The following is a 25,379-nucleotide window of genomic DNA, read 5'->3' on the forward strand; positions in this document are numbered from 1 at the left end:
AAATTTAAGTTACTATTATATAATATAAGTAACTTAATACTTTTTAAGTTATAGCTTATATTAGCTTTTTATTTAAGTACTTTATTATATTATTTTTTATAAAAAGGTATATTTCTAGTTACTAATTTTTACAGGTTATACTTAGGAAATGTATATAAGGTATTAAAAACTACTCTGGGATTTTATACTTAAGAGATGCTTTTTTTATTTTATCCCAATACACTATAGCAATACTAGGGACAATGGACTAAAGAGCCTTCTCAAGACAGTAAAGGTAAGCACGGTGCCAGGTAGAAAAGAGAACATTGCCATGGTTACAGTATCCTCCCCACCATTAAGGGTTGCCCTAGCCGGCACTGCGAAAAGGCTTGCTATAGTAGCTAGCAATTATAAAAAAGGAGTTAGGATTAGTAGGGGGAAGCTTCTGAATACCTGCAAACGCTCTGACGAGGTTATTACGCTTATTAGGCAGCATAGTGTAGATGTTCTTTCTGGTAATGACTTTAGCTATAGTAAAGGAGTTATAAGAAAGTTATGTAAAGATATCTAACCAGGGCGAACTATTTAATAGATTTATAACCCTAGAAATCGCACTGCTACTAGCAATGCTAACAAGGCCTATTTATTAGCTTTAAAATCTAGACTAGGACTTTTACTGCTATCCTAAGAATTAAGAATGTAATTAATAGACTGCTATTTAGTGTAATGCCTCTTATTTATATATATAATATTTATTTAGCTTTTAGCCTCCTTAACATCTAAAGTAGATCTAAGCTGTTTATAGCCATGTCTTGTGCCAAGCTGTCTTACACGCCATGTAGGCCATGCTGCTTATTAGCCAGTAGAAATAACTACTGAGATTGGCATATGTATGTTACACTGCATCCGGAATGTAATACACTATTACATATTCTCACAGGGAGAGAAGGAAGTATATTTTAAATATAAGGTATACAGCTACACAAAAAGTGTATGTACATACAAGGTAACAATTTAGGAATATTTTAAGACAACAAGACAATTACTCTGTAAATGTTAGGCTACTTAACTATGCCATTAACCCTAATTATCCGTAATTTACTAATAGCTTTTAGCTTGTCTTAGTTACAGGACTAGCCCAAACTGCTAGCCTTGGCGCTAAGTGGCTTAATTATTTAGTATAAAATCTTATTAACAGAGGGGGAAACGTTAAAGCCCAGATTGGCCTTAGGGAGCAAGAAAACATTAGGCCTTAGTATAGGGTGTTAAACTAAACTTAGCAGAAAGTTCCCTAAACTTAACTTAAATTTACCTAAATGTTTCTATTACTTAGGGTTAAGATCCTAAGTCTTGTTTCCTTTATTAGTTAATAGATAGTAATTATTTTAGTATATAAATTTACTACTAACTAGAGTCTGTACCCTTTACATAGGATTAGCCTCCTCCCCTTTCTTAAAGCAGCTTATATATCTACCTATTAAACTTTTTAAGAGAAGCTACTTACCTAACATATACAATATATTAGTAAGTAGCTTAATGTAAAGAGCTAAACTATACTGCTTAATGCTTTACTATAATATATTATCTTTAGATAAGATACCTCCCTTGCGTCTTCTTATATTCTAAGACATTTTAACAAGCCACGTGCAAGGCGCGTAATATGTCTTAATTTGCACTTTTTTAAGACTTCTCTGCAAGGACTGTTTACTTCTTGTACTAGGAGCGGTGAACGAGAATTATACATGTTCTTCCTTAAGTATCTTTGCATAGACTGCCTAACTACTTGCCCACCCACTAAACATTAAAACGCCTGCACAGGGTGCAAATACATTCAGCTCGCGGCCCGTACTACCTACAAACTCTCATCCATATGTTTTATCTCGGGCGTCAGACAGCAAATTTAGTTAGTCCACATGAGTTACGTGAGCCACCTCTGCCTTCTCAACTCGCTTTTGCTCAAGAGTAATTAATGTCTCGGGACGCTCTCTCTGCGTGAGCTCTGGAACGCGGCAAACGATCAGACCTGGGTTTTGTATAAAGATCTGGTCCATATCCTCGAGGGTACGGCGAGCGGTTTCGGGATACAGGAAGTAAACGATCGGGAAGTAGGAGTAGCAAAAGCCAGCAAATACTGTTCTTAATCAGTGGCTTATTCAAGGTTGGAGTTGCTGGACACCTACAGAGGAAGAATCCCCAATTGAGGTTGTCAACGCCAGTCTTGGTGAATTGAGTAACAATGAAGCCACCCATCCAGTTCGTGGCTGTGGCCGCTGCAGCCCCCCGCGTGCGCCAGCCGAGAGAGTTGACTTCCGAGTTGAATACCCACGGTACCTTAGCAAAGCTGGTACCGTAACAGAAGTAGTAGATAAAGAAGAAGGCAGTGGTGACTTCGCCGAGCTATGGAATACGTTAGCTGCTTATCTTCAATTTGAGTGTCTCTGATCCATGACGTACGCTCTCCTTCATGCCTGGGTTGTGCTTAGCGCCGAGAAGAGTCATGGACACAATCATATAGCACGAGCCCATTGTCGCTGCTCCATAAAGCATCATCCTAATAGGGTCAGTAGGCCAACGGGGGGGTATTCGTGGGCTCGGTGAAAACCTACTTTCGGCGACCAAAACGGTCAATGATGAACAGACAGCAAATGGCGGCAAACAGGTAGATAGTGCCATTGACGCCAGTGAGAAGGCGACTTCGGCGCGCGCTGTAGCCAAGAACCTGCTGTAACATGGTGGGGAGGTAGTATCCGAGAGCATTGACCCCTGAGAACTGCTGCATGAATTGTGTACCGCACGACAGTAGGATCCTGCGAAGGTTTTGAGTCTTGTCACGGCACCTGAGCATATCAATCGTGGATACAGTCTCATTACGCTCTTGTTGGATCGTCGCTTGGATTGATCTGAACTCGGTCACGACATCGACGTCCTCGATGGTCGCGTTGCGGTCAGCAAGTCGTGCTATGACAACAAGAGCCTCGTCGTGTCGGTCCTTGAGCATCAGCCATCTCGGAGAGTCGGGCACAAATAATAGCGCAACGGCGATGATGCAGGGGAATAGGAGCTGAAAGCCGAGAGGGAAACGCCACTGAATAGGGCCGCTTCTAACACCGAGGGCGTAATTCATCCAGTTGGCGAGACAAAAGGCGGCGGTATTGCAAAGGGACTGCACGACAACGAGTTTACCTCGAACGCGAGGCTTGGAGCATTCGGCCTGATAGACGGGACAAGTTGATGAGGTGACACCTACAAGCGGAGGCGTGAGATTGCAGTTTGACTTGCGTGTGGGAGAGGAACATTAGAGACATACCCATGCCGAATCCGTTAATTACACGACCGACTATCATCTGAGGAAGATGCCATGATACAATCTGTAGGACAGCGCCGATGAGGTTGCTGAGGAGACCAACCCAGATGGTCTTCTTGCGCCCCAACTTGTCACCGCAAACAAAGGCAAAGATTGCCCCAAAAAAGGCACCCAGCTGTAATATAGTTGAGTGTTTGCACGTGGTCAAAGGTAGCATGTCACTTACTGCAAAGCAACTGGAAACAATTCCAGAGATACTTGCGGCCTTGGTCTCTGGAAACCAGTACTTGAAGTCGGTTGAGATGAGAACTGATGAGAAAACGCCCTGATGCACCGTCGGTGAGTGACTTTCCTGGAACTGATATTACATAGGCTAGCTTACCTGGTCGTAACCAAACCATGACATGGAGACTATGTAGACGCATCAGCATAGAGCTCATCAAAGAATTACCGAGTCACTGACCAGCATTGACAAGTGTCACGCACACCAAAAGCGGCGTGCCCCTGAGATTACCCAAAGCCATTGAGAATTAATCTTGTAGGGAAAAGAGAATGTCAAGAGGATGATGATGAGGTCAAACAACAGAGGAAGTGATGACCTGTTGCCATTTATAATAATCACAGGGGCGCTATCTCTACATCAGGCGCCTTTGCAGATTGCCAGACGTTCGGGTCTGGGGTCAGGACTGGGGAACCTTGAGCTAATGGGACGTTGTGCGGGGAAATGGATCAGACAACCCATCGGCTGATACACGCTTCGGCGTACCTAGGCTGCGCGAGTACGGAGTAGCGAGGGAGGAATTAAATCTGTGTAGCATTAACCGCTTCGACACGAGCTAGTCAGCATTAGTATTAGTTTGGTCAAGATTACTGGCGGCGGGGATAGGCGGCAGAGCGCCCGCGTCTCTATTATCAGTCAGTCCACGGGGGTAGGCGGCACATTATCCACCGACAGCTAAGGTATTGAGAGTTCATGATGCGGAGCAACAGAAGTGATACGCGTAGTGTCCAGCTCCATAGGGACACACGACCAAGATAGTAAATATCAATCATGTAAAATTATTTATGTTAACAAACAGCTTTTCTCCCTCTGTCATTGATACTCCTCAATAAACCCTGTCTAAGACGGTGTCTTCGCCTCCCGCAATGTTCGTCGAAACATACGTCTTCCTCACGCTATGGTAAAATGACTGACTTGTCTTGACTCCTTAGGCAATACGTTTTGGTGACTGGTGCCACCGGGTTTATTGGTGCACATGTTGTCGATGAGCTTCTCTCGCGTGGTATAAAAGTCCGCGGGGCTAGCCGATCTTTATCCAAGGGGAAGGCTATGATTGATGCGAGGCCTGAGTTTCGAGAGAAGCTGGATTTCGTTCAGGTTGAGGACTTTCAAAATCCGGGAGGGTTTTTGGAGGCCATTCAGGACATTGACGCCGTTATTCATGTGGCAAGTGTACGTACTATCAGAGACCTGGATAATATTACGCAGATTCTGACCTCGCCTAGCCTTTCACTTATGCTACCAAGGACAATGAAAAGGAGTTGGTTGTTCCAGCGATCAATGGTGTTCATTCTGTCCTCAAAGCGGCAGCTACCTCACCGAAGATACAGCGCATCGTCATCACATCTTCCTTTGCATCCGTCCTTGATGCTGGGCGCCAGGCACCACCGTACTTCACTTACACCGGTGATGACTGGAACCCTCTATCATACGATGAGTCGATCGCCCCGGGAACAAGTGCAGTAGTAGCATACCGCGGATCCAAGAAATTTGCAGAACTCAAAGCTTGGGAATTCATGGCTAAAGAGAAGCCCTCCTTCGACCTAGTCGCCCTTTGCCCGCCCATGACGTTTGGTCCCATAAGCCACCCCGTTCCAAACGTCGACGCGCTGAATGAGTCAAACAAGATGCTTCTTAAAATAGCTTGCGGCGAGGTTCCGCTCCCCGTTGCCAGGGTGCCATTCTGGATCGACGTTCGCGACCTTGCCAAAGCTCACGTGGAGGCGCTTTTGCGGCCTGAGGCTAGCGGAAAGCGATATATCCCAGCGTCTCCTGAGAGATTCACATACAGCAAGGCCGCCAGCATTATACGATCGCATTTTGCCTGGGCGGCAGATAAGGTGTCGAAAGAGCTACAGGCTCCCGATGAGTCTCATGGCGTGGATGGGGAGACGGCTGGTAGGGAATTGGGTCTTGATTACATACCTTTTACAAATACTGTTATCGACTTAATCACGCAGATAAGGGATCTAGATAACTCATGATAATCCTAACTGGTTAGTACAGCACCGGATTGTGGAAACTGGCCAAGGGCAGAAACTATAATAGTTACATACCCTATAAGATTCGCAGGGATCTGCTCCTTATGTCATCTTAAGCTTCTTTTAAATTATAAGAGAGGTTTCTTAAAATGTAATAATGCAATTTATTTATAAGTTCTCCTTATATACAATGCCTTAATGGCTTAGTAACTATACTATCTTGTATAGTATGTAAAAATAGGGACTCTTTAGCCTGTACAGGGCTTAGATAACTAAGCCAAAGGCAGGTACAGGCAGCGTTTACAAACCGAGTTATGTTTATACCCTAAGCAGTTTAGCGTCTCCTTAAACGCAATGTAGGGTATTATGGCAGGTAAATAATAATATAGAAATAAAATAAATACTAAGCTTATATAGCTCTTACTACTAAGGCCTATTATTCCTTAATATTTAAAACAGTACTTTATAGTTACTTGTCTTTTTATAAGCTATTATATCTTTAAACACGTATTTCTTATTTAAATATATAAATACTTTCTAATTATAAATACTACAAATACATATACATAACCGGTGTATTGTAAATCCGTCCCGCTAAGTGCGGGGGTAACTATTTTATTAGACATACATTATCTAATGTGTTATTCATTTTATCAACTGTGTTCGCTATCTAGAATTGAACATGAGCTTCAATAGGCGAAGAGTAGCCCTGGCATGTACTTATTGCCGCCACCGGTAAGCCGTGTGCCACTAAAGGCAGACGCGCCAGTTGCTGAGCTGTAGTAGGAAACGGCGATGTGACGCCACCAAGCCAAGATGCAATAACTGCACCAGGTCAGGAGCGGACTGTCATTACGATGATGGCCCCTCGCAAAGGTACAGGCATGCTTCAACCTGCCAACGACACAGCGTCTAACGATTGTTAAACAGAATCGATACTTCTGGAGGCACAAAAGAAATAATAAGTCGGTTGAAAGATCTCAAAGACATGTTGGCTGAGCAACAGCAGCACTTAGCAGCCTTGACATCCCGGGACCATTCTCAGTCTGTATCTCGCGTCGGCTTATCGCAAGGCGCTGCATTGAATGCAAATAGTGGATCAACAATCCGTGCTTCTGCGAATGGGACGCAAGCTGCCGACGACGAACCTCTACAATTCTCTTCAAATTTGAGAGACCCATTGGACATCGCATCTGAACCGATGAATATTCCGGCTGAGCACAAGACCTCTTCAAGTTACCTCCTCGGTCTCCCAGCCGTGAAAATGCTCGTCGGCGAGTATCCAACAAACCTTTTCTTCCTACTAGAGAGCCAGAGTCCTCTGCCACCGGAGCTGTCTCCAGAACAGTCGCAGAATCCCCTGCCTCCCTTCCAAATAGAACGATCGGTGCTTGACCACCTAGTTTCCACCTTCTTCTTATCGGTACATGTTAGTCATCCAGTACTCGACCAGGCAGAGTTTACAGAGATCTATGAGCGATTCCTGGTCAAGGGAGCAGACTCGAGCACAGAGTCAGCTTTATGTATGACAGTATTTGCTCTTGGTGCTGTTTCCAGTCAACCAGTAGGTCCATGCAATGCACAAATTTCCCCCAATGGTACCAGATATATAAAGTATGCTCTACCAACGCTCATGCTCCGCTCACTATGGTTGTTTTCCTTCGATCTCGCATTAGCTCAGGCACTTGTTTTGGCGAGTGTCTACTTTGCATATATTGTCCGTCCGCTTCATAGTTGGCGACTAATATACTTGGCTACCAATCTCCTACAACTAAAGCTTTCAAGGTGAGTGCTTTGAACTATCAGCTACTTGATCGCTAATAAGGTTGCTAGCCTGGATTGTCAGAAGCAAACGCTAAATACAGAGGTCGATATATTACGGCTGTTTTGGTCTTGCTTTATCATTGAATGTGACAGACTTGCTGAGTTGGAGCTCCCTAGAAGCAGTCTTCAACAATTGACAGATGATGCGAACCTGCCCCGATGTGGGAATCTGGATGATCTTCACATGACAGCTTATCTGGCCGAGATATCTATCCGACGACTTCTGAACCGCATACACAACTCCCTATACCCAAGAACACCAAACTCTCTCAACCCGTCTCTTTCCTCAACCTCACTGATGACACCAGAAGAGCTTTCTATTAAGGAGCTAAATTCAATCACTTCTGTTTGTGAAGAACTGCATAGTCAACTCGACCTATGGCACGCAGCCATCCCCGAGCAGTTCCGACCACCACTGAATTTTGACGAAATTGACAATGACAGGATATCCATATTAAGAATTCGATACTATGCCGCGAGACATATCATATATCGCCCTTTTGTTCTCCATGTTACAACGCACACGAACTCACACGTTTCGAGCGCAATTGTTGAGAGGGCAGGTATTTGCATCGAAAGTTGCAGTTTATATCTTTATCACACTTCTAAGATTCTTCGCGCTCCGAGTCAATACACATGGACTTTTGCACTGTCGTCAGTATCCTCCATTAGGCCGCAGTGTCTTATACTAAATCACCAAGTCAGGTCACTTGGGGCGGTGATTATACTGACATTGTCATGGCTCAATTGTGAGCTTCGACACTTTGTTCCTGATTTGGAGAGCCTTCAAACCCTGGCTATTGATAACTTGAGCCAATGGAATGTTTCCAGTATCTCCGACGTTTTGGCAATACTCAAGGAGATAAGGAGGAAGACACGTCTTCGAACAAGAGTCTAAAACACTTGACGTCGCCTGTTTATCGGATTGTTCAACTTTTACTTCAAATTACTATGAAAGAGATCAACATGTATGAATGTATTGATATATGGACGACAAGAGTCGGTTCAAATGTTATAACTCGCCACCCGTGGGCTGCGCGATGATCTTCAAACCAATTTCAGATGTCCAGAACTTGCCATCAGGATAAGTATACTTTTGAAGCGCTTCATCGGTGTAGCCTGTAGAGTAACCTGGTGATAATGGCGTGACGTAGTGAGTGTTGACAATCTTGGAGGGATGTCGCAAGTTTTCGCGGTGGCTGTCGGCATTTTCCAGCATTGACTTGCGTCCACTGATAGCAACATAGTCAATTGTGCTGAGATGAGATGTAAGTTCAGTCAGGCCCATCGCACCATTATGTGGAACGCATGGGATATTGAACTTGAGGGCCATCAGCATGACCGCCTACAACGAGGACCATTAGCCTGAGGACGTGGATCAACAGTAGGTATACTTATGAGGACTTACAAGACATTCGTTAACGCTACCGAGTCTAACAGCATCGATTTGTGCAACATCAGTTGCTTCAGCCTGCAGTAACTGTTTGAAAGTGACTCTGTTTTGTGCTGCTTCACCGGTGGCAACACCAACGCCGTACGGCTTCAGCGCCTTGCGAATCGCTGCGTGTCCCAGCACATCATCAGGGTTTGTAGGCTCTGCTAGATAATCAGGAACGTACTTCCAGTGGTTTCAAGAAATAGAGGCGTACCTTCAATAAACACAGGCTTAAACTCCACCAAATGCTTCATGTACTCAATAGCCTCGGGTACGCTCCATACCTGTTCAGGCGTTAGTGACATCCATCCTGGAACGGAGTGACGACTTGCCTGGTTGGCATCAATCATGATCTGGTAGTCATTGTCGTAACCCAAGACGTCTCTCACAGCAGACAATCTTTCTCTATCGGCCTCGATGTTGGTCCCGACTTTGAACTTGAAGACCTTGTAACCCTGCGCTAATGTCTCATGCAGCACCTCCTTCATCCTGTCGCCAGAGAACGCCATCCATCCCGCGGATGTAGTATAGGCTGGTACGGCAACATTGTCGAATGCCTCCTTCAAGCGCTCGTCCTTGCCTTTGGCTGTCTTTTGAAGCATACGGATGGCCTCGTCTGGTGTGATGACATCGGTGATATACCTGAAGTCGATGCAGCGGACTATCTCCTCGGGGCTCATCTCACACACGATCTGCCACACCGGAAGGCCTAATATCTTGCCCCAGAGGTCCCAGACAGCATTGAGTACGCCAGCAACGGCCAAATGCGTCACGCTCTTCTCCGGACCGATCCATCTGTACTGGGAGTCGGAGACCATATATCGCCAGGTCTTGCCCATGTTACGAGTCAACTCATGCATAGTCTTCCCAACCACGCGTTTAGCGAATATGTTCAGAGCCATACAAATGAGTTCGCTTCCTCGACCGTTGCTGAAGGCCTGTCTGATCATTAGCACCAATTCTGAAAGTATCGACCGTAAGGGGGCTGACAATGCCTTCACCGATTAAATCACCATGATTGGTATGAAGTTGAATGTATGGATGTGACCCATTCGTACCAACATGCATAGCGTCTGAGCCAACTCCGTCTAGACTAGTGGGGAATCTGATATCGGTAACGGTGAAGCTGGTGATGGTGACATCATCAACTTCGAGCGGTGTCTTTGAGGATGGCATTGCAGCGGCGTAGTCAGGAGAAGATACAGGTTCTGGTGTTTCAAGGTTAGAACCTACAATTCGATTTGGAAATAATCTTGTAATGACGAGGGCCCTTTTAAGGAGATTATCGCCTGTCCGATCAATGGCAATACAGATAGCGGAAGTCAGATCCGCAATGTAGAAGATTGTGGGGTCCGTTCGGCGGGCGTATCTGCCGACTATCCCCGCTACCTCGCCAACTGCAACTGCGTGCAAGGCGGCTAAGGGAAGGGAAAAAAACTCAAGACCTCAATCCTAAGTGGGAGCGACTTCTCTGAATTAGCATCAGAGAGGATATGCTTTTCTAGGTTTTGTTTCTAGTACCTTATATTATAGTCTAACATTTTCTTGCTCCCTGAGCATAACTGATATGGAGAGCTAGCTAAGGAACTCAGGAACTAACCAGAATCTGTATAGTGCTTCGTGGCGCAGCAGCCGTCTTTCGTCAGCGGCTGCTTATGTCTTTCAGGATATAAACTGGGTCATCTGCCTCTCACGTCCCTCCCAGCCCTCTCACTTTTGCTTCCCCCCATTACATTATCTGCAAGCTGGTTGACCTTGACACACTCAAGCAAATATCTCTCAACTACCCTTGTCCAAAATGGCCCACGCCCTCGATCCTACGGGCTGTACTGAATTCGAAGAGCTGCTGCAAAACTGCAAAGTAATTATACTCAAAGCGGAGGCTACTTTATCAGCACTCTATCATAAACACGCCTCCTTCAAGAAGATATCCAATGAATAAGACTATCGGACAGGGAAACACAGTTGGCGAAATGGACCACTGGGGAAATCCTCAAACTTGTTCATGTGTATTGGACTTGGACATCTACAGCTAGAAACATAACCGGCACAAATTAAGCCCAATTGCCTGTACCACCTGCAACACCGGTGGCCGCCCCGACATTTCCTGACTGGTAGGTGGCAAATAGGTTACCGTTCCTGCGGAAGTAAAGGGCGTAGTATGTCTAGACGATATTCGAATCAGTACTTTATTTTCTCCGACTTCGTAGAACCCCGAATAAAGGGGAATGTTCTAAACAAGGATAAAGAAGGAAACTTACTATAAATCCCGTGAAAACAACATCGCAATCACCACTAAGATCACTTGCATCATCGTAGTACAACGTACCGCTATGAGAACGAATTAGTCAGTATAAAACGTCATCTAATATCGTCAGTTAGATGTTTATTAGCTTACAATGTTGCTCCACCAGGAAAGCCCGGTGTGATACCACCCATGTTGATGGTGCATGTTTTACCAAGAGCATTGATGTAGACACGTTGGTAAACCCAAAGGTTGATGACGCTACCATTTGCTGAGGTCTCGTTTCGGAAGCCCGCTGCTTTAACCTCAGGAGCGGCAGCATCAGCGGCATTGGTGGAAGGGTTTGCCTGGGATGCGCTGGTGGCAGCTAACGCAGCCAAATCCGAAGCACCTTCGGGCTGGGCGATGATATAGTGGTAAAAGCTCTCGAGGTCTGAAGGAAGTTGACCGGCATTCTGAGAGGCTACGAGCGTCTCGAAGGTGTCATAGCTCACAACGTCGGATTGAGCTACAGAAGCCATTGTGGTAGTCTTTGTAATAGATGTTTGTTATTTGGGGAAAGTTGTACTGAATTGAGCTGCGATGACTCTTAAGAAGGATGGGGATCTGTGGATATTTATACCTGAAGTCTCATTACTGCCTTTCTAGCTATAATACCTTCACTTCATACATGTATGCCATTAAAACTATACCGACGGTGTAAAATAACAGTCTCATTTTTACATGCACTTATGCAGATAGCTTTCAGCCAGCCACAAGTATTACCCAGACCTCTCGCGGGCACTATTCCCCTCTGTATCTGGAATACAAGCATTGTAATTTGCTTTCTTACAAGTTGGAAGACTATTTCAAATAAGCGACAGCAGATATTGCCTTTAGTCTGATATCATGTCTTAAAAACATAGGTGGTGATAGGATATAGATACGGAGTGGAACTTGACAAGATGTTTTACATGTTAGTGACTGCTTGTGTGGCTGGCTGAAAAGTACCAATTGGCCGATATTGGACATATCTAGCTAGATTGGGAGTCGGGAGTTTCTTTCCTTTTGCAGGCCGCGTACGCCAGCGATGTTGTCGGCCGCCCGTGCGGGGTGATTGTGACAGGGTTGCATTAGTGTGCCTGTATGCCATCTGCAAAGAGTTGAATTTATCACTCGTTAAGTAGGCCCTTCCTAAATCTGTCTTCTCAGCTAGCCTTATGCATCTTGAAGCAGGCTGCTTAGAGATACATAGCCACTAAGGAGTTTATTACTAGCAGGATATAGTAATATAAAAGAGTTATTTTGTATAGTTTGTCTTACAATTCCTTAAATAGTTAAACTCCGCTTTCATGCCTCTTTTAGCTAATATGTCCTGTGTTAGCAGACAGGACTAGGTTTAGGTTTTAGTCGTTAAATAGTATATACACAAATACAGTCAGACGGAATGGATGACGGTTACATAGTGCTAACGCATAGGTCATTACATTCTGAATCAACTTGGCAAAAACCTTACCGCTGGTAGTTATCTAAAACTTGACTAAATTAGCAAGATCAGTTCCCTGATCTCAGGAATACTTAATATTAATAGCTGTCAAGATCAACCCCAACCTCTATATAGCCTGCTTGTTGTATTAACAGGAAATAATTTCACGATGTCTCTAAAAGCCTATTGGATATGCCTTCCCGCTTAGTACAAACTGTTACCGTTTAACTCGTTACGATGAGGGCGAAAAGGAGGGAAAGTGTATTGGCTATACTGAAAAAGCATGGCTTACTCAATGTTTCATGTGAGTGGCTGTAAGAGGTGAGCTGGCAATCCATAAATGGACATAGTGGGGCATGTGCAGCCCAGTGAGACAGCGCCAATAGTTCAAGGCAGGTCAAAACATAAGCAGAAGCTGCCCCGAGTCACTATCACATACCTTGCAGATTTCAAATCTCAATCTGTACCCCGTGTAGGTAGTTTGATTGGTGACAAATGTTCGCTTTGTTGCTGCTTTTAAGTTCTGAGCTAGAAGCCTTAACTGCTCACCCCCCACATCCCGATTTGAGTGGCGGATCTCGATCATTTTGTTCACATCCATTGCCGATGTGACACGCCTATGACAGCTAGTGCCTCTTAATATTCGAGGTCACGTGACATAGCGGAGCGTAATGGTAACAGGTATCGCCATTCCTTTGCTGGTGCACTTGGTTATACTTATGTGATTTTTCAGACCGCCAAGTTATATAACTCCAGAGTTCCCAAGAAATACCCTCAGAGAAATGGACAACTGTTAATATCTCGAAATGGCTTATGTTTATCGGGCTTATAGAAATAAAAGCAGTAATTGCCGCCAAGCCTACTAGAATTTAAGTAATGATGTTGTTTACTAACAAGGATTGGCGAGATAGTAATATGTAAAGCCTTGTAAAATGGCAAGTTTTGCTAGCACTTTTAGTTAATTACACTGTGATTATTATTTATCCATTTAACATTATATCCTGAGTTTTATATCCTAATTAAAATACACTATTGATAACACTTTAATGCTACAGAAGCTTAACAGTACATACACAGCCAGGCATTGATATAAACGACTGGTAGTTACATTCTCCATTCATTTAACCACTTCCTCCGCATGCAATGTATGCATTGACAGAAATCGGTTCCCCAAGGAAGCGCGACATAGTGAGCGAGAGACCAGCGCTAGGCAGGGAAGCTTTAGTGATGTCACTGCTAGACGGTTTAGCGTAAGTGGTAAGCAATGGGATGTGCCAGACAGACCTTGTGACAGAAGAGGATGACCCCTGATTTGGTAATATCGAAATAATTGACAATTGGCTTGGCATTGTAAAATAATTTTGATTACAGTATTTGCAATAATTTTGGTCAGGTTAATCTTCTGGATTGCAGAGCGTCTCCGGTCGTGAAGACCTCCTATGATTTTATAAGCCAGTCTGGAGTCTTATTTAATGAATTTTACCTAATTTGCTAGCTACCCTAGCTTTTAGTGATGCGCAACGAAGAGTGTAGCCTAACTATTACTTTTACTATATCCTTTTGCTCAACCTCTATTTCCGTTTCTACAGAAGTGAATATTTGCGGCCTGTTGTTTTGCGATCTTAAGTTATGCGCATGCGCAAAACTTCAGGCGAACCCCACCACATTTTTTCTCTACCCCTGCTTAGCCTAGGTATGATAAGATAACTCTGCCCCTATATGCAAGTCGCCTGAACGAGCGCCTCGTAGGCTGCAGTTTGCGAACCATGGCTCAAGAAAAACGCCTAGCCGGCCGTTCAAGGCGACCCAGGGGGCCGTCGTAAGCATTAGCGAGACATAGAGCCACTTGACAATTGTTTCTTTTTCTCTCTTTGTACAACACATCCCGAAAGAGTCGCATTTCAATTGTTTAACGGTAATCGAGACGTGTAGGTGTTACACCGTTGCCTTGGCCCTGCAACAGCCCACTATTATACCCGCCCGCTATGTCCTCGCCTATAGCGCCAGCTGCCGACGTGGCACCCGGGACTATGCCTGAAAAAAGCCAGCAAACCACAGATGCAAAGCCCCGATCCTTGCGTGAGCGCCTGAAGCACAAAGGAAGACATTACTTGAACAAAGCCCCGGGTTTGCTCCCCTCTTACGCCAAAGTACGGCCTTCCTCCCGGTTGATGTCTAATACCCTCAAAGAGAAGATGGCGGTTCTATGGAAGGATGGAGATTCCTCGCCGACAACGGACAATAAGCTGGATACTCCAATGGATAATAGCTCTCCCGACTCGAATATACACAATGTAGTACAGGCATGGCCGACCGGGTTACAACAACATCCTGTAGATCAAACAATCTCGTTCTCAGCAAAGGATGGAGAGGGCGCTGCAGCGAAATCCGAAAGCCATCGCAGATGGATCAAGAACTATCCAGGAGTGAGAAGGAAACGAGTTACCTCGGCGCCTATCCTACCTCTACAGTCGGTTGAGCTTACCGGGGTAGGTAGCCAATACGACGTTGCCAAAAGGCCAGCGTCTGCGTTGATCTTGGGCAACGCAGGTTTGAAAGGTAAGTACATGCTTAATTTCTAACTACCTAGTTCTTGACTAAGTTAACTGTGGTTTAGAAAAGGACGATGCTATACGCCGGCGCAGCCTGGTATGTAGCCTCTTTCTTGATTTTACACTGATCCAAGTGCTGACATTTAGCCTTAGAGTCAACCAGTGACTTCAACTTGCGGTATAGACATCCCTGAGTACGGTCAAAACTTTTCTTTCGCTACATACAACCAATCCGAACTCGACCTTTTACGACGGCTTTCTGAGGACACATTCCAAGCCTCGACGTCTGCACGAGACTCCACCTTTAGCTTTAGCTTCACACGGCCCTCTTCTATGATTTCAGCTGCTAGCACCTACGACTCGTCCATTGGCAAGGCCAGTTCCACGCCTTCTCGCCGACGATCTCTTTTCAGAAAGACGTTGTCATCTTCTTCATCTCTTAATGTATACCGAGAATCGCTTCGTAACAATCGAGATCATGACAAGATTCCCGTTCCACCTATCCCATACCTCGACCCGCAAACCAAAGAACGACTATCGGCATCAGCAAATATTCCAGTATACCAACAGCTCATCGCTGCCTCAGGGCCTACTGACTCGATCGCGTCACTTGAATCAGCGAAAGACAGCTCATTGACTGTGTCTGATCAGGTGGCTTTGGCTGGTTGGGTTGCCCAACAACGTCGTTTGAACAAAGGTTTACTACTCTCTTCATCATTCAATCCACCCAAAGTACAGTCGCCGCTTGCTAGTGGACAGCTCCAGGTTGAGGAGAATCCTGATGAAGAGTTGAGTACCATTGAGGAACGACTCTCAGACGCAGGACCTCCGAGTGAGTCGATGCGTAGACTGAGTATGGATGATCACGTCGATAGAGGTCACCCCTCTGCCCCCCGTAGTCATCCAGCCAAAACAACGATACCATCTACAGGGACGAGAACCGAGACCACAATGGATGCTCGCTCTACAGCTCTCTCTAGCAAGGATGATACGGAAAATGGGTTGACTCCGGACACTTATGTGACTGAGACTGACACAAGCGAAACTGATGAGTCCATGTCTGATGTCTCGCGGCAAACAGATGAGTCTTTTGAAGAAGCATTTCTCGCTTCGTGTCTGGACCCAGCCCTCCTAGCCTCTGTCACTGCCCTGAAAGATACGGTCACCGCACTGGTTATCCCACGGATTGTCGACTGGGTGAAAGCTTGTTCGCCAGGACTCAATCACAATTCAGGAACTTCCGACTCTACACAATCTACTGGTCAAAATGGCCCACCGGCTGAAAGTCATGGTAACAGAAAGAAGAGGGGGATCGATGATAGAGAGAGTGAAGGTGACAATACCAATGGTGGCTACAGAGGAAATGGGGACGATCATGAAAAACGCCGCAAGACTGAAAGCACGCCATCGGGATCAGTGTCAAATCTTGCCTGCCCGTTTGTTAAAGAATATCCCGGAGAGCGATGGCCCCGGTGCCAAAAAGGCTGGCCTAGCGTTCATCGGATAAAGTACGCAAGCCTACCTACTGAGTCCAAGGCACGATTTGCTGACTATAATAGGGAGCATATTTATAGATCTCACAAAGCACCTATTTATTGTAAGAGATGTTTCAGAATTGTCAAGGCGGAGAAAGACCTCGATGCGCATCTCCGCCAGGACCCGGCTTGTGAAGTTGTTAGCCCATCAAGAGAAATGCCAGGCATCGACAATGAGACTAAAGAGCGTCTCAAGTCAAGGCGGGGCATCCAGAACTTTTCCGAGGAGGAAAAGTGGAAGCATATGTATAGGGTTCTGTTTCCGAATACCGAAGATATACCATCACCATGTAAGTCCTATCTGTAATATTTACTCGTAATCGTTCCATTAACCCGTATATAGATTGTGATCTGCAAATACTCGAGGCACCCATGACTGCAGAAACGCGGGCTCAATATCGCGGCTTTCTACGAAGGGAGGTTCCCCCCCGTTTGATACGAGACATAAATGCCAATGTGCGAAATATGCCCGCATTTCAGTTCAGCTCTGAAGTATCTGAACGCTCACTCTTTGAAACGGTTTCTTCTGCAGTCTGGAATGCCTTTGACGAAGTCTTGCCGAGTCTGCTGCCCCCAACCGAACACGGGGATCAAGCAGCAAGCGCAGCCCCAGTCACCGAGGCTCGGGCTGATTCTCAAGACCAGACATTGTCTGATACCTCTTTGGCACTTCAAGATGAGCCAGACTTATCAAGTTCACATCGTGACCTTCCCACTTTCGAAACGGAGGCAGCACAAAGATCTCATGATACGACTGCAGAGAATCCCATTGCTGGCTGGAACCTGTTAGATCCTGAAAATATGGCGGTTAGAAATCTGGACTTTGATGAGTTAGGAGAATTTGGGGATGGTCTTGATCCTGTTGGTTATGACTTGACCTTTGACCATTTGCTATATTAAGATTGCCATAGATCTGTCGATATCTGGCGTCGGCAGTATTTCGACAGTATTTTCTCGAGCTGAGGCTGAGGATAGAGGGTGGACTGGCCATCCACGCCAGCTATCATGTGATTGCCTGATAGTTTCTTGGTTGCTAGGCGAAACGGGGCCGGGGCGGTGTGCCCTGCTGACTGATAGTCACTTGAAATTGGATGCGAGAGGGTCATCCAGCTTTTCCACCATGTACTCTCAACTGGCCAGAGAATGCGGGCCGGTAATGCCTTCTAACTAGCTATTGAGCTACTCATGTTATTATTAATCATGTCATTACCCGCGATTGACAGCCTAACTGTATGTCATGTCTTGTTACCCCGCACGACCAGGTCCTGATTAAGAATCGAAGCTGACAGCTTCTAGGCTAGGACGCTGACAGGCAGATGAATAATTGGTTAGCTGTTGAAAGTCTTACTTGCTGCATTGCGGCCTGATTATTTAAACACTTGACTTTCCCTGCACCTGGAGGGGAGATATCAGTGAGTGTGATTGGGCGTGGGTTTCTTTAATTAGAATTCTCAGTGTTGAATACCGGTAGGCAGCAATTGGTAAGGAAGCATCCTAACGAAGTATACATCATCTTCTGCATATTGATTGAAATGTGCCACGTCACAGCGTGCTACTAGAATCCTCAACAGCCTTAGGCAGCAACGCCGGGTGAATGTCATGCGTAATCCTGCTATGAAAGCCTATTCTTTTCCCTAGTACATCAATCAGCACAATGACGACTTATCAATAATATCTCGATATCTCATGCTGTATCAGACAACAAGAACAAGTGCATTTTGGATGCCCCTAGAACGATTGCGGCCCTCATCGTGAAAGACCATCCTCTATCACCCCTCCTCCGCCACAGCCATGGACTCAGGGACTGGAAAAACAATCGGCAGCAGGCAAAAATTGAATCTGGGTAGCTCGAAGATAGTGGACTCCTTTGATGATCATCTATCGTCCCATATCAACGCCTCAATTCCGCCTAATAAGATTTCGCATATTTCTCAAGAAGACCAACTGATGCATGGGGAAATGGTTGAGAATACATTGATTGAGAATGACTCCGGGATCGAGAAAAAATACAGCACCGGCGAGACCCAGCCCCTGTTGGTCAGCGGCCACGCGGAAGTTTCAAACTTAAACAGTGACGAACAGAAGTCAACGGATGAAATCGCAAACCTTAGTTCCATCATCCAGCTACAAAAAGAAGCTCTTGACCTGATTCCACCAGGAGATCCGGTCCGGCCACAGAGACTCCATTGTCTTGGTCTCGCGTTTCAAGACAGATATCGAAAGACAGGAGACACTCCAGACCTCGATAACGCCATTCAACTTCACCAGGAATCAGTAGAAATGACTCCAGAAGGGCATTCAGACCGTTCATGTCGACTTGATAGGCTCGGCCTTGCATATGCAGACCGCTTTCTCAGAGCTGGAGAAATAGAAGACATTGACAACGCCATCCAGCTGCATGAGATGGCCATCAATTGTCTCCAGGAAGGCCATCCAGAACGGCCAGGCATCCTGGATAATCTTGGTCTCGCTTATCATGATAGATCTCAGAGAACGGGATCCACGAGGGACATCGCCAAGGCTCTCAGCTTGCACCAAGAAGCAGTTGGCACGACTGCAAAAGGCCACCATGATCAGCCACGTCGAATTCATAATCTTGGCCTTGTATACCACGATAGATTCCAGAAAGTTGGTGACATAACAGACATCGACAAGGCTATTCAAATGTATCAAGAAGCAGCAGATCTAACGCCAAAAAATCGTGTAGATCGGTCAGGTTGGCTCCATAACCTTGGCGTCGCATACCATGACAAGCACCAAGTAACGGGAACGGTGGCAGACCTTGATCGAGCAATCCAGCTCCATCAGGAATCATTAAAATCGACCCCAGAAGGGCATTTGGATCGTCCACGCCGAATTGATAGCCTTGGCCTCGCTTATGGGAATAGATATGAAAGAATGGGGGCATTGGCAGACCTTGATGAGGCTATTAGACTGCATGAGGAAGCAGTAGATTTGACGTTAGAAGGCCATCCAGATCGAGCACGTCGGCTTGAAAGTCTTGGGCTTGGACATGCAGACCGATATCGAAGGATAGGGAAAGTGGAAGATTTAAACAAAGCTATCCACTTACATCAGGAAGCAGTAGATGCAACTCCTGTCGGCCACCCAGATCGACCCGGTCGACTTGAAAATCTTGGTCTGGCTCATCAAGCTAAGTTCCAGGAGTCAAAGGCGGCGAAAAGCCTTGATATAGCCATCCAGCTTCATCAAGAAGGAGTTCGAGCAACGCTTCCAGACAACCCTAACTTACCACGCCGCCTCAACAGCCTTGGTCGGGTATATCAAGAGAGATTTCAGCAGAGAGGAGCATTGGAGGATCTCAGCAAAGCAATTCAGCTATATACGGAAGCTGTAAAAGCTATTCCCGAAGGTCACCCAGCTCGCTCGGACATACTTCATAATCTTGGCATTGGGCACCGAGACATGTATCAAACAACAGGGAATCCAGAAGACCTAGAAAAGGCTATTCATCGGTGCCAAGATGCCATGGATCATTATTCGTCCCCTACACTTGATCGAGTACGACCTGGTAAAACCTTGCTGGCGTTACTTGTCGATGCCAAGTGTTGGCCATTAGCCTATAAGGCAGCTCGTACAGCGGTGTCGTTAGCTCCTCTCCTTACCCCGAGATCTCTCGAGAATTCGGATAAGCAGCATTTGCTGACTGAAGTAGTTGGTTTGGCTTCTGATGCTGCAGCCGTGGCTCTGATGGCGGAAGCACCAACGTATGACGCAATCCAGCTCCTTGAAGTCGGTCGAGGGATCATCACAGGTTCTCTGAACGATATGCGCGGTGACATATCCGACGTCCGCCAGAAGAGTCCAGAGCTAGCAGATGAATACCTGCAGCTTCGGAGTCAGCTCGATACTCCAGCAGATTCAACATTTCTATTCGATGAACTCAATTCAGAAGCTGGTCTGATGCGCCAATTTGACCAGCGCTATGAGGCTGGCCAGAAACTGGAACGGACGATCCAGGCCATCCGGGCATTACCTGGCTTGGATCGATTCCTTATGGCTCCATCTGAGGCTGAATTGACTGCTGCTGCTGTTCCGGGACCTATTGTCATCATCAACGTAAGCAGCTGTCGCTGTGATGCACTGATAATAGAGGAGAACGGACTCAGGACTTTGCCGCTGCCTCATTTGCACCACTGCGACGTCCTCAGTCACGCAGTAGTTCTAATCAGCCCATCATTATTGGATGCACAATTGTTAGAATGGCTATGGGATACGATTGCACAGCCAATACTAGACGCATTGCAGTTAACTCAAACCCCTCATGGTCCCTGGCCTCGAATTTGGTGGATTCCAACTGGTCCCTTGGCCAAGTTTCCCATACATGCAGCGGGTTATCATACCCGCGCCTCATCTGATACTGTCTTAGACCGGGCTATTTCATCCTACAGTTCTTCTTCAAAGGCACTCATTCAAAGCCGCCTCAGACATGTTATGATCAAAGAACCACAAAAACCGGAAAGTATTGTTCTTATTGGCATGCAAGAACTCCAATATGCGACACAAGAGATCCACAAACTCGAAGGCCTCTGCGATTCCATGCAATTGCAGGTAATCAAGCCTCAGCCATACCGACAAGACGTGCTAGCTGCGTTAAATAAGTGTGACATATTTCATTTCGCTGGTCATGGGCATTCTGAGGAAACGGACCCATCACAAAGCGCTTTACTTCTACATGACGGGCCGCTAACAGTAGCGAGTCTGTTTGAGACAAACCTTCGCAGTCGGCAGCCATTTCTTGCATACCTCTCGGCATGCGGAACAGGGCAGACCAAGCACGATGGACTCATTGACGAAAGTCTTCATCTAATGGCTGCATGTCAGCTTGCCGGTTTCAGGCATGTCATCGGCACGCTTTGGCAAGCCAGCGACAAGTCTTGCTTAGATATAGCCACTAATACGTACAGGTGGATGGAGCGACGGAAAATGAGTGAAGAATCCGTCAGTGAGGGACTGCACCATGCCTCTAGGAGTCTTCGTCTCCAGTGGGTTTCAGAAAATGCAGGAGGAACAATATTCAACCGTGGTATACGAGTTCATGAAGACTCTCAAGTGGCTAAACGGCGATCATGTTCAACTCAAAGGAATCCCAGACACCCAAGAGACATTGTGTCATGCGATGGCACGCCGTTGCACTGGGTTCCTTATGTTCATTTTGGTGTCTAACACAGGTTTATACACAAGTTGGCTGGCAGAGCCACCATGCGCAAGTTTCGTCTCTAGCTCGATTATGTTTTCGTTTTACAGGCACATATCTATGACATCCGATTTATTCCTAGTCTTTTGTATCTTGGCTCCGTAAGATGGAAGATTGTAGTGTAGAAGCAGAGCAGATGTTGGATCTTGACGGGATATATATATCTCGTACCAGAGTGGAAATGGCGTCCTATAGATTAAGTACTTGTTACTTATAGTAAGTTAATAATAAACACTATATACCAGACCTTACAAGACCCTAATACTAATAGTAAGCAATTATCCTAGGTAAGGTAAAGCTATAGCTAATTATAATTAGTATACTTAACCTTCTAATACTTTATAATTAATAATTAAGAGTTAAGGTAATATTATATTTTTATATCTACTTATTTATTTCAAACGCTCAAAGTCCCCTAACACTCTACTACAATCTACCTGTAATCCAGTTGCATTATTCATTATCCAGACTCCTTCTGCATGGCGCTCCTTAGCAATTGTCTTACGTGTCGAGCTATATGTAGCTGTACGAAGACTCTTGCTGATTCCCGCACTAGGATATGCAAACAGTCCAAACATTCCAGCACCACTCTTGGTCACCAGATTCATCGCCCCCTTTCCAAGCCCTTTAGCAGCCCCCAGTGCACCCTCCTTCTTGGCGCCTTTATATGGTTGTACCACAACGTCGCTTAGACCATCGATGAAGCCCCACGCAAATGTCTTCCCTGCCACTACCATGCCACTTTTGGCATCTGTCACTGGCCCGTGATTGCGTACATTGCTCCCATAGAGCTGTGGAACCGATTTCAATCCCTCTGTTATGGCGAGTGGAATATCCACTAACATCCTTTTGGTGGCTGTTTGGCCAATCTTACCAGCGCTTTTAGCTGAAGCTCCAGCCATACGACCGGCGAGATTTCCGGAGTGTGCACTCCTAGGTCGCGCGGATTCGCTCGAGAGGCGCTCTACATTGAGGTGATCTTTATCGCTAGCCCTTTCGTGCAAGGATGGGGAACCGCGTCCTTGGGTATACTTGAGCTCTCCAGCGCGTCGCTTCTGGTCGTCTCGGTATTCCTCGATCGGCTTTGTAAAGATGCCCGTGATGTTGCCAGCCATTCCGGTTGCCGTCGCCATAACAGCAGACGCACCTCCTGAAACAGGATCCCACCTAGTTGTTTCCATCTGGATGGGGTTGCTCTGGTATCTATCCAGAGTAAGTCAGCGGCTATGTCAATAAACAATCACGTAAGCAAGGCTAGGTACTCACAGCTTCAGGTGTTTACGATCGATAGAATTGGCTGATATTAAAACCTCTGCAGCCACCTTTGATAACTTGATCGGGTTCTTCGACTTGGAATATGACCAAACGGCGGGCTCACTTGGCATTACATCACATCGAATTCGCTCCAGAGGGAGGCCTTTGTGGAATGCCTGTACAGCAGCACGAACTCCAACCTCTGATGCCATTTTGTCGGCTATGATCGCGGCTGCGGCTGCGGCCTGTGAAGATAGACAGTAACGAATAGCTGCCGCGAGTTTGTCGACCGTGAGTTCTGTATGCGGTATCGGAGCAGGTCCTGCACCAGCGTTGGCTACCATCTGTCCCCAGAAAGGCTGGCTATAAATTGGAAAATTAGTAAAGAAGGCATCTTGGATATGGAAGTCTCCTCGACTCACTCGCCAAAAAAAGGAACTATAGTTGTTGGCTTTCCGTTTCTCAACCCACAAGCTGTTGTTCCAGCCCCCCCATGATGAATGACCGCTGCGACGTGCTGAAACAGCCATTCGTGGGGACAGTCTCCAATCCAGTATACGTTCTCTTGGTCAGAGCCTACAAGATCAGACCAGCCTTTAGAGATGATAGCACGAGCGCCAGTGGCCTGGACCGAATCTAGTATAACACCGATGACCTTCTCAGGATTATCTAAGACAATACTGCCAAACCCGATGTATACCGGAGGCGGGCCGTTTTGAAGGAATTGGGCAAGGTCTGTTGGTGGGTAGTACTGAGGGGGGTCGCGAAAGAAGAAGCCGCAGACATCTATAAGAATGTTAGTTATCGGTAACAAGGCATATCCTGCTTCTCACACCTACCTATGTACGGTTCCCAGTCTGCAGGTTTCGGGACCAAGGCTGGTGACCAGCAGTATGTGAAGGGGATTTTCAACGTCTTTGTTAGCATAGGAGCGTCAAACATAGCCACCTCCTCTAGGTCTATCGACTTTCTCCATTTGTTGATAATGTCACCTAGCCTGACCATGAACTTCGTCAGCAGAAGGGTATTCCAGGCGACAGATGAGCTTACCCTTGCCACGTCATCCACTCCACCACGGTGTACGAGATGTAATTCCCAAGTTGAGGATCGCTTCCGACGTTTTTCAAATTAGCAAGCGGATGAGGGAAAGCTCTCGTATTGCTCCACGGCATGGTGAACATAAGATGCACAGGGATGCCTAGTGCTTGGGCACAGTGTATGTGCGCGAAGCTAGGGGGATTAGCAATTATGGCATCGGCCACAAAAGGTAGACCAGTCTGGGGGTCCGGTCGCAAACATGAGTGCCAGAATTCCTCAAGCATCCACTGCACCATATCACGTTTTTTCTGGATCTCCCCAGCCGCCAAGCTCTTCATGCTAGGTATCAGGCCCGGGTTCTTCACCATGTAAGCCATTAGCTCAGCTGGGTCACCCCCGACAGGGAAGAACTCTAGTCCTGATTCAAGAACAAACTTCTCAAACGTATTGTGTGTTGCCAAACGAACACGGTGCCCATGTCGTTGAAGCTCGTTTCCCAGCGCAATGAACGGCTGCACGTCACCTCGACTGCCCACAACTTGAATAACGATATTGAGTTTTGTGGCCCAAGTCTTGCTTCCTAAATCGAATTGGGTATATTCTGGGGTCGGAGTTTCGGGTTGCTCATATTTCTCGGGCAATGTTTGGTAGAGGCGGCTTAGCGTACGGACGAACTTGGAATTACAATCAATCTCGACACGACCGTCGTCTACCATCGATATTAGCAGACAGTGGCAGGGAATATGAAGAGATTACCTCAAATATTGACGTCATTCTTGATGAAGCTGGTGAATGCGTATGGCGATGAGCTGTCCGACGAGAAGTCTCCAGGCAGTTCTGCAGCGTGTGAAAGATCTCCAGTACTCCTTGAATTTCTTAGGCTCTCGTAAGCGGGTGTTGGGGTCGCTGGACTAAGTAATGGAGAGTTGTCATTGTGTTAAAATAACTTTATTATAACCGATCTTTCGCTACTTTATAACTTAATATTCCCTAACCTTAATTTAACCTGTCCTCCTTAGTAATAATATAGCTACTATATATATATTTTCCTTTAAACCTTTATCCTTTTAACCTTTTCTTTATAATATAGCTACCTTTCTTCTTTAAGTTACTAAGTAACTTATATTTATAGCCTTAAAGCTATAACTATAAAGTGTAAAGTAATATTAACTAAGCCTAATTTTCCCTTAACTTTATAATAAAATAGTTTTATTTTAAATACTTTTTATTTACTAACTTTAAAAGCTTAATTTTCTTTTAATAAATAA

At 45.9% G+C, this 25,379-nt stretch overlaps 7 protein-coding genes across 7 annotated transcripts; 3 read left to right on the plus strand and 4 right to left on the minus strand.

Annotated features, from left to right (window-relative positions):
• Positions 1-1,883: 1,883 nt before the first annotated feature.
• On the minus strand, positions 1,884-3,807 carry FSUBG_13619 (sugar transporter STL1; the record flags this gene model as incomplete). The annotated part of the gene is made up of 8 exons (XM_036678530.1): positions 1,884-2,110; positions 2,160-2,376; positions 2,434-2,530; positions 2,586-3,222; positions 3,287-3,458; positions 3,510-3,608; positions 3,666-3,694; positions 3,747-3,807. 8 exons carry the CDS (start codon positions 3,805-3,807, stop codon positions 1,884-1,886), a joined length of 1,539 nt encoding a protein of 512 aa, XP_036530909.1.
• A 2,726-nt stretch (positions 3,808-6,533) lies between these two features.
• Positions 6,534-7,366, plus strand: FSUBG_13621 (uncharacterized protein; the record flags this gene model as incomplete). The annotated part of the gene is made up of 2 exons (XM_036678532.1): positions 6,534-7,109; positions 7,331-7,366. The coding sequence occupies 2 exons, from the start codon at positions 6,534-6,536 to the stop codon at positions 7,364-7,366; spliced, it is 612 nt and encodes a 203-aa protein (XP_036530910.1).
• Positions 7,367-8,381: 1,015 nt separating this feature from the next.
• Positions 8,382-9,980, minus strand: FSUBG_13622 (l-galactonate dehydratase; the record flags this gene model as incomplete). The annotated part of the gene is made up of 4 exons (XM_036678533.1): positions 8,382-8,714; positions 8,778-8,965; positions 9,019-9,742; positions 9,795-9,980. The coding sequence occupies 4 exons, from the start codon at positions 9,978-9,980 to the stop codon at positions 8,382-8,384; spliced, it is 1,431 nt and encodes a 476-aa protein (XP_036530911.1).
• An 878-nt stretch (positions 9,981-10,858) lies between these two features.
• Positions 10,859-11,570, minus strand: FSUBG_13623 (uncharacterized protein; the record flags this gene model as incomplete). The annotated part of the gene is made up of 3 exons (XM_036678534.1): positions 10,859-10,969; positions 11,066-11,135; positions 11,203-11,570. The coding sequence occupies 3 exons, from the start codon at positions 11,568-11,570 to the stop codon at positions 10,859-10,861; spliced, it is 549 nt and encodes a 182-aa protein (XP_036530912.1).
• Positions 11,571-14,499: 2,929 nt separating this feature from the next.
• FSUBG_13624 (uncharacterized protein) lies at positions 14,500-17,501 on the plus strand (the record flags this gene model as incomplete). Its single annotated transcript, XM_036678535.1, has 5 exons — positions 14,500-15,073; positions 15,132-15,163; positions 15,220-16,574; positions 16,626-16,891; positions 16,945-17,501. The coding sequence occupies 5 exons, from the start codon at positions 14,500-14,502 to the stop codon at positions 17,499-17,501; spliced, it is 2,784 nt and encodes a 927-aa protein (XP_036530913.1).
• Positions 17,502-18,392: 891 nt separating this feature from the next.
• On the plus strand, positions 18,393-21,788 carry FSUBG_13625 (tpr domain protein; the record flags this gene model as incomplete). The annotated part of the gene is made up of 3 exons (XM_036678536.1): positions 18,393-20,681; positions 20,732-20,818; positions 20,871-21,788. The coding sequence occupies 3 exons, from the start codon at positions 18,393-18,395 to the stop codon at positions 21,786-21,788; spliced, it is 3,294 nt and encodes a 1,097-aa protein (XP_036530914.1).
• Positions 21,789-22,245: 457 nt separating this feature from the next.
• FSUBG_13626 (UDP-glucose sterol transferase) lies at positions 22,246-24,827 on the minus strand (the record flags this gene model as incomplete). The annotated part of the gene is made up of 6 exons (XM_036678537.1): positions 22,246-22,256; positions 22,325-23,022; positions 23,086-23,436; positions 23,496-23,859; positions 23,913-24,070; positions 24,124-24,827. 6 exons carry the CDS (start codon positions 24,825-24,827, stop codon positions 22,246-22,248), a joined length of 2,286 nt encoding a protein of 761 aa, XP_036530915.1.
• Between the last annotated feature and the right edge of the window lie 552 nt (positions 24,828-25,379).

This window comes from Fusarium subglutinans, assembly GCF_013396075.1.
Source record: "Fusarium subglutinans strain NRRL 66333 chromosome Unknown NRRL66333_c0000366, whole genome shotgun sequence".
In the NCBI taxonomy this organism is placed as follows: domain Eukaryota; kingdom Fungi; phylum Ascomycota; class Sordariomycetes; order Hypocreales; family Nectriaceae; genus Fusarium; species Fusarium subglutinans.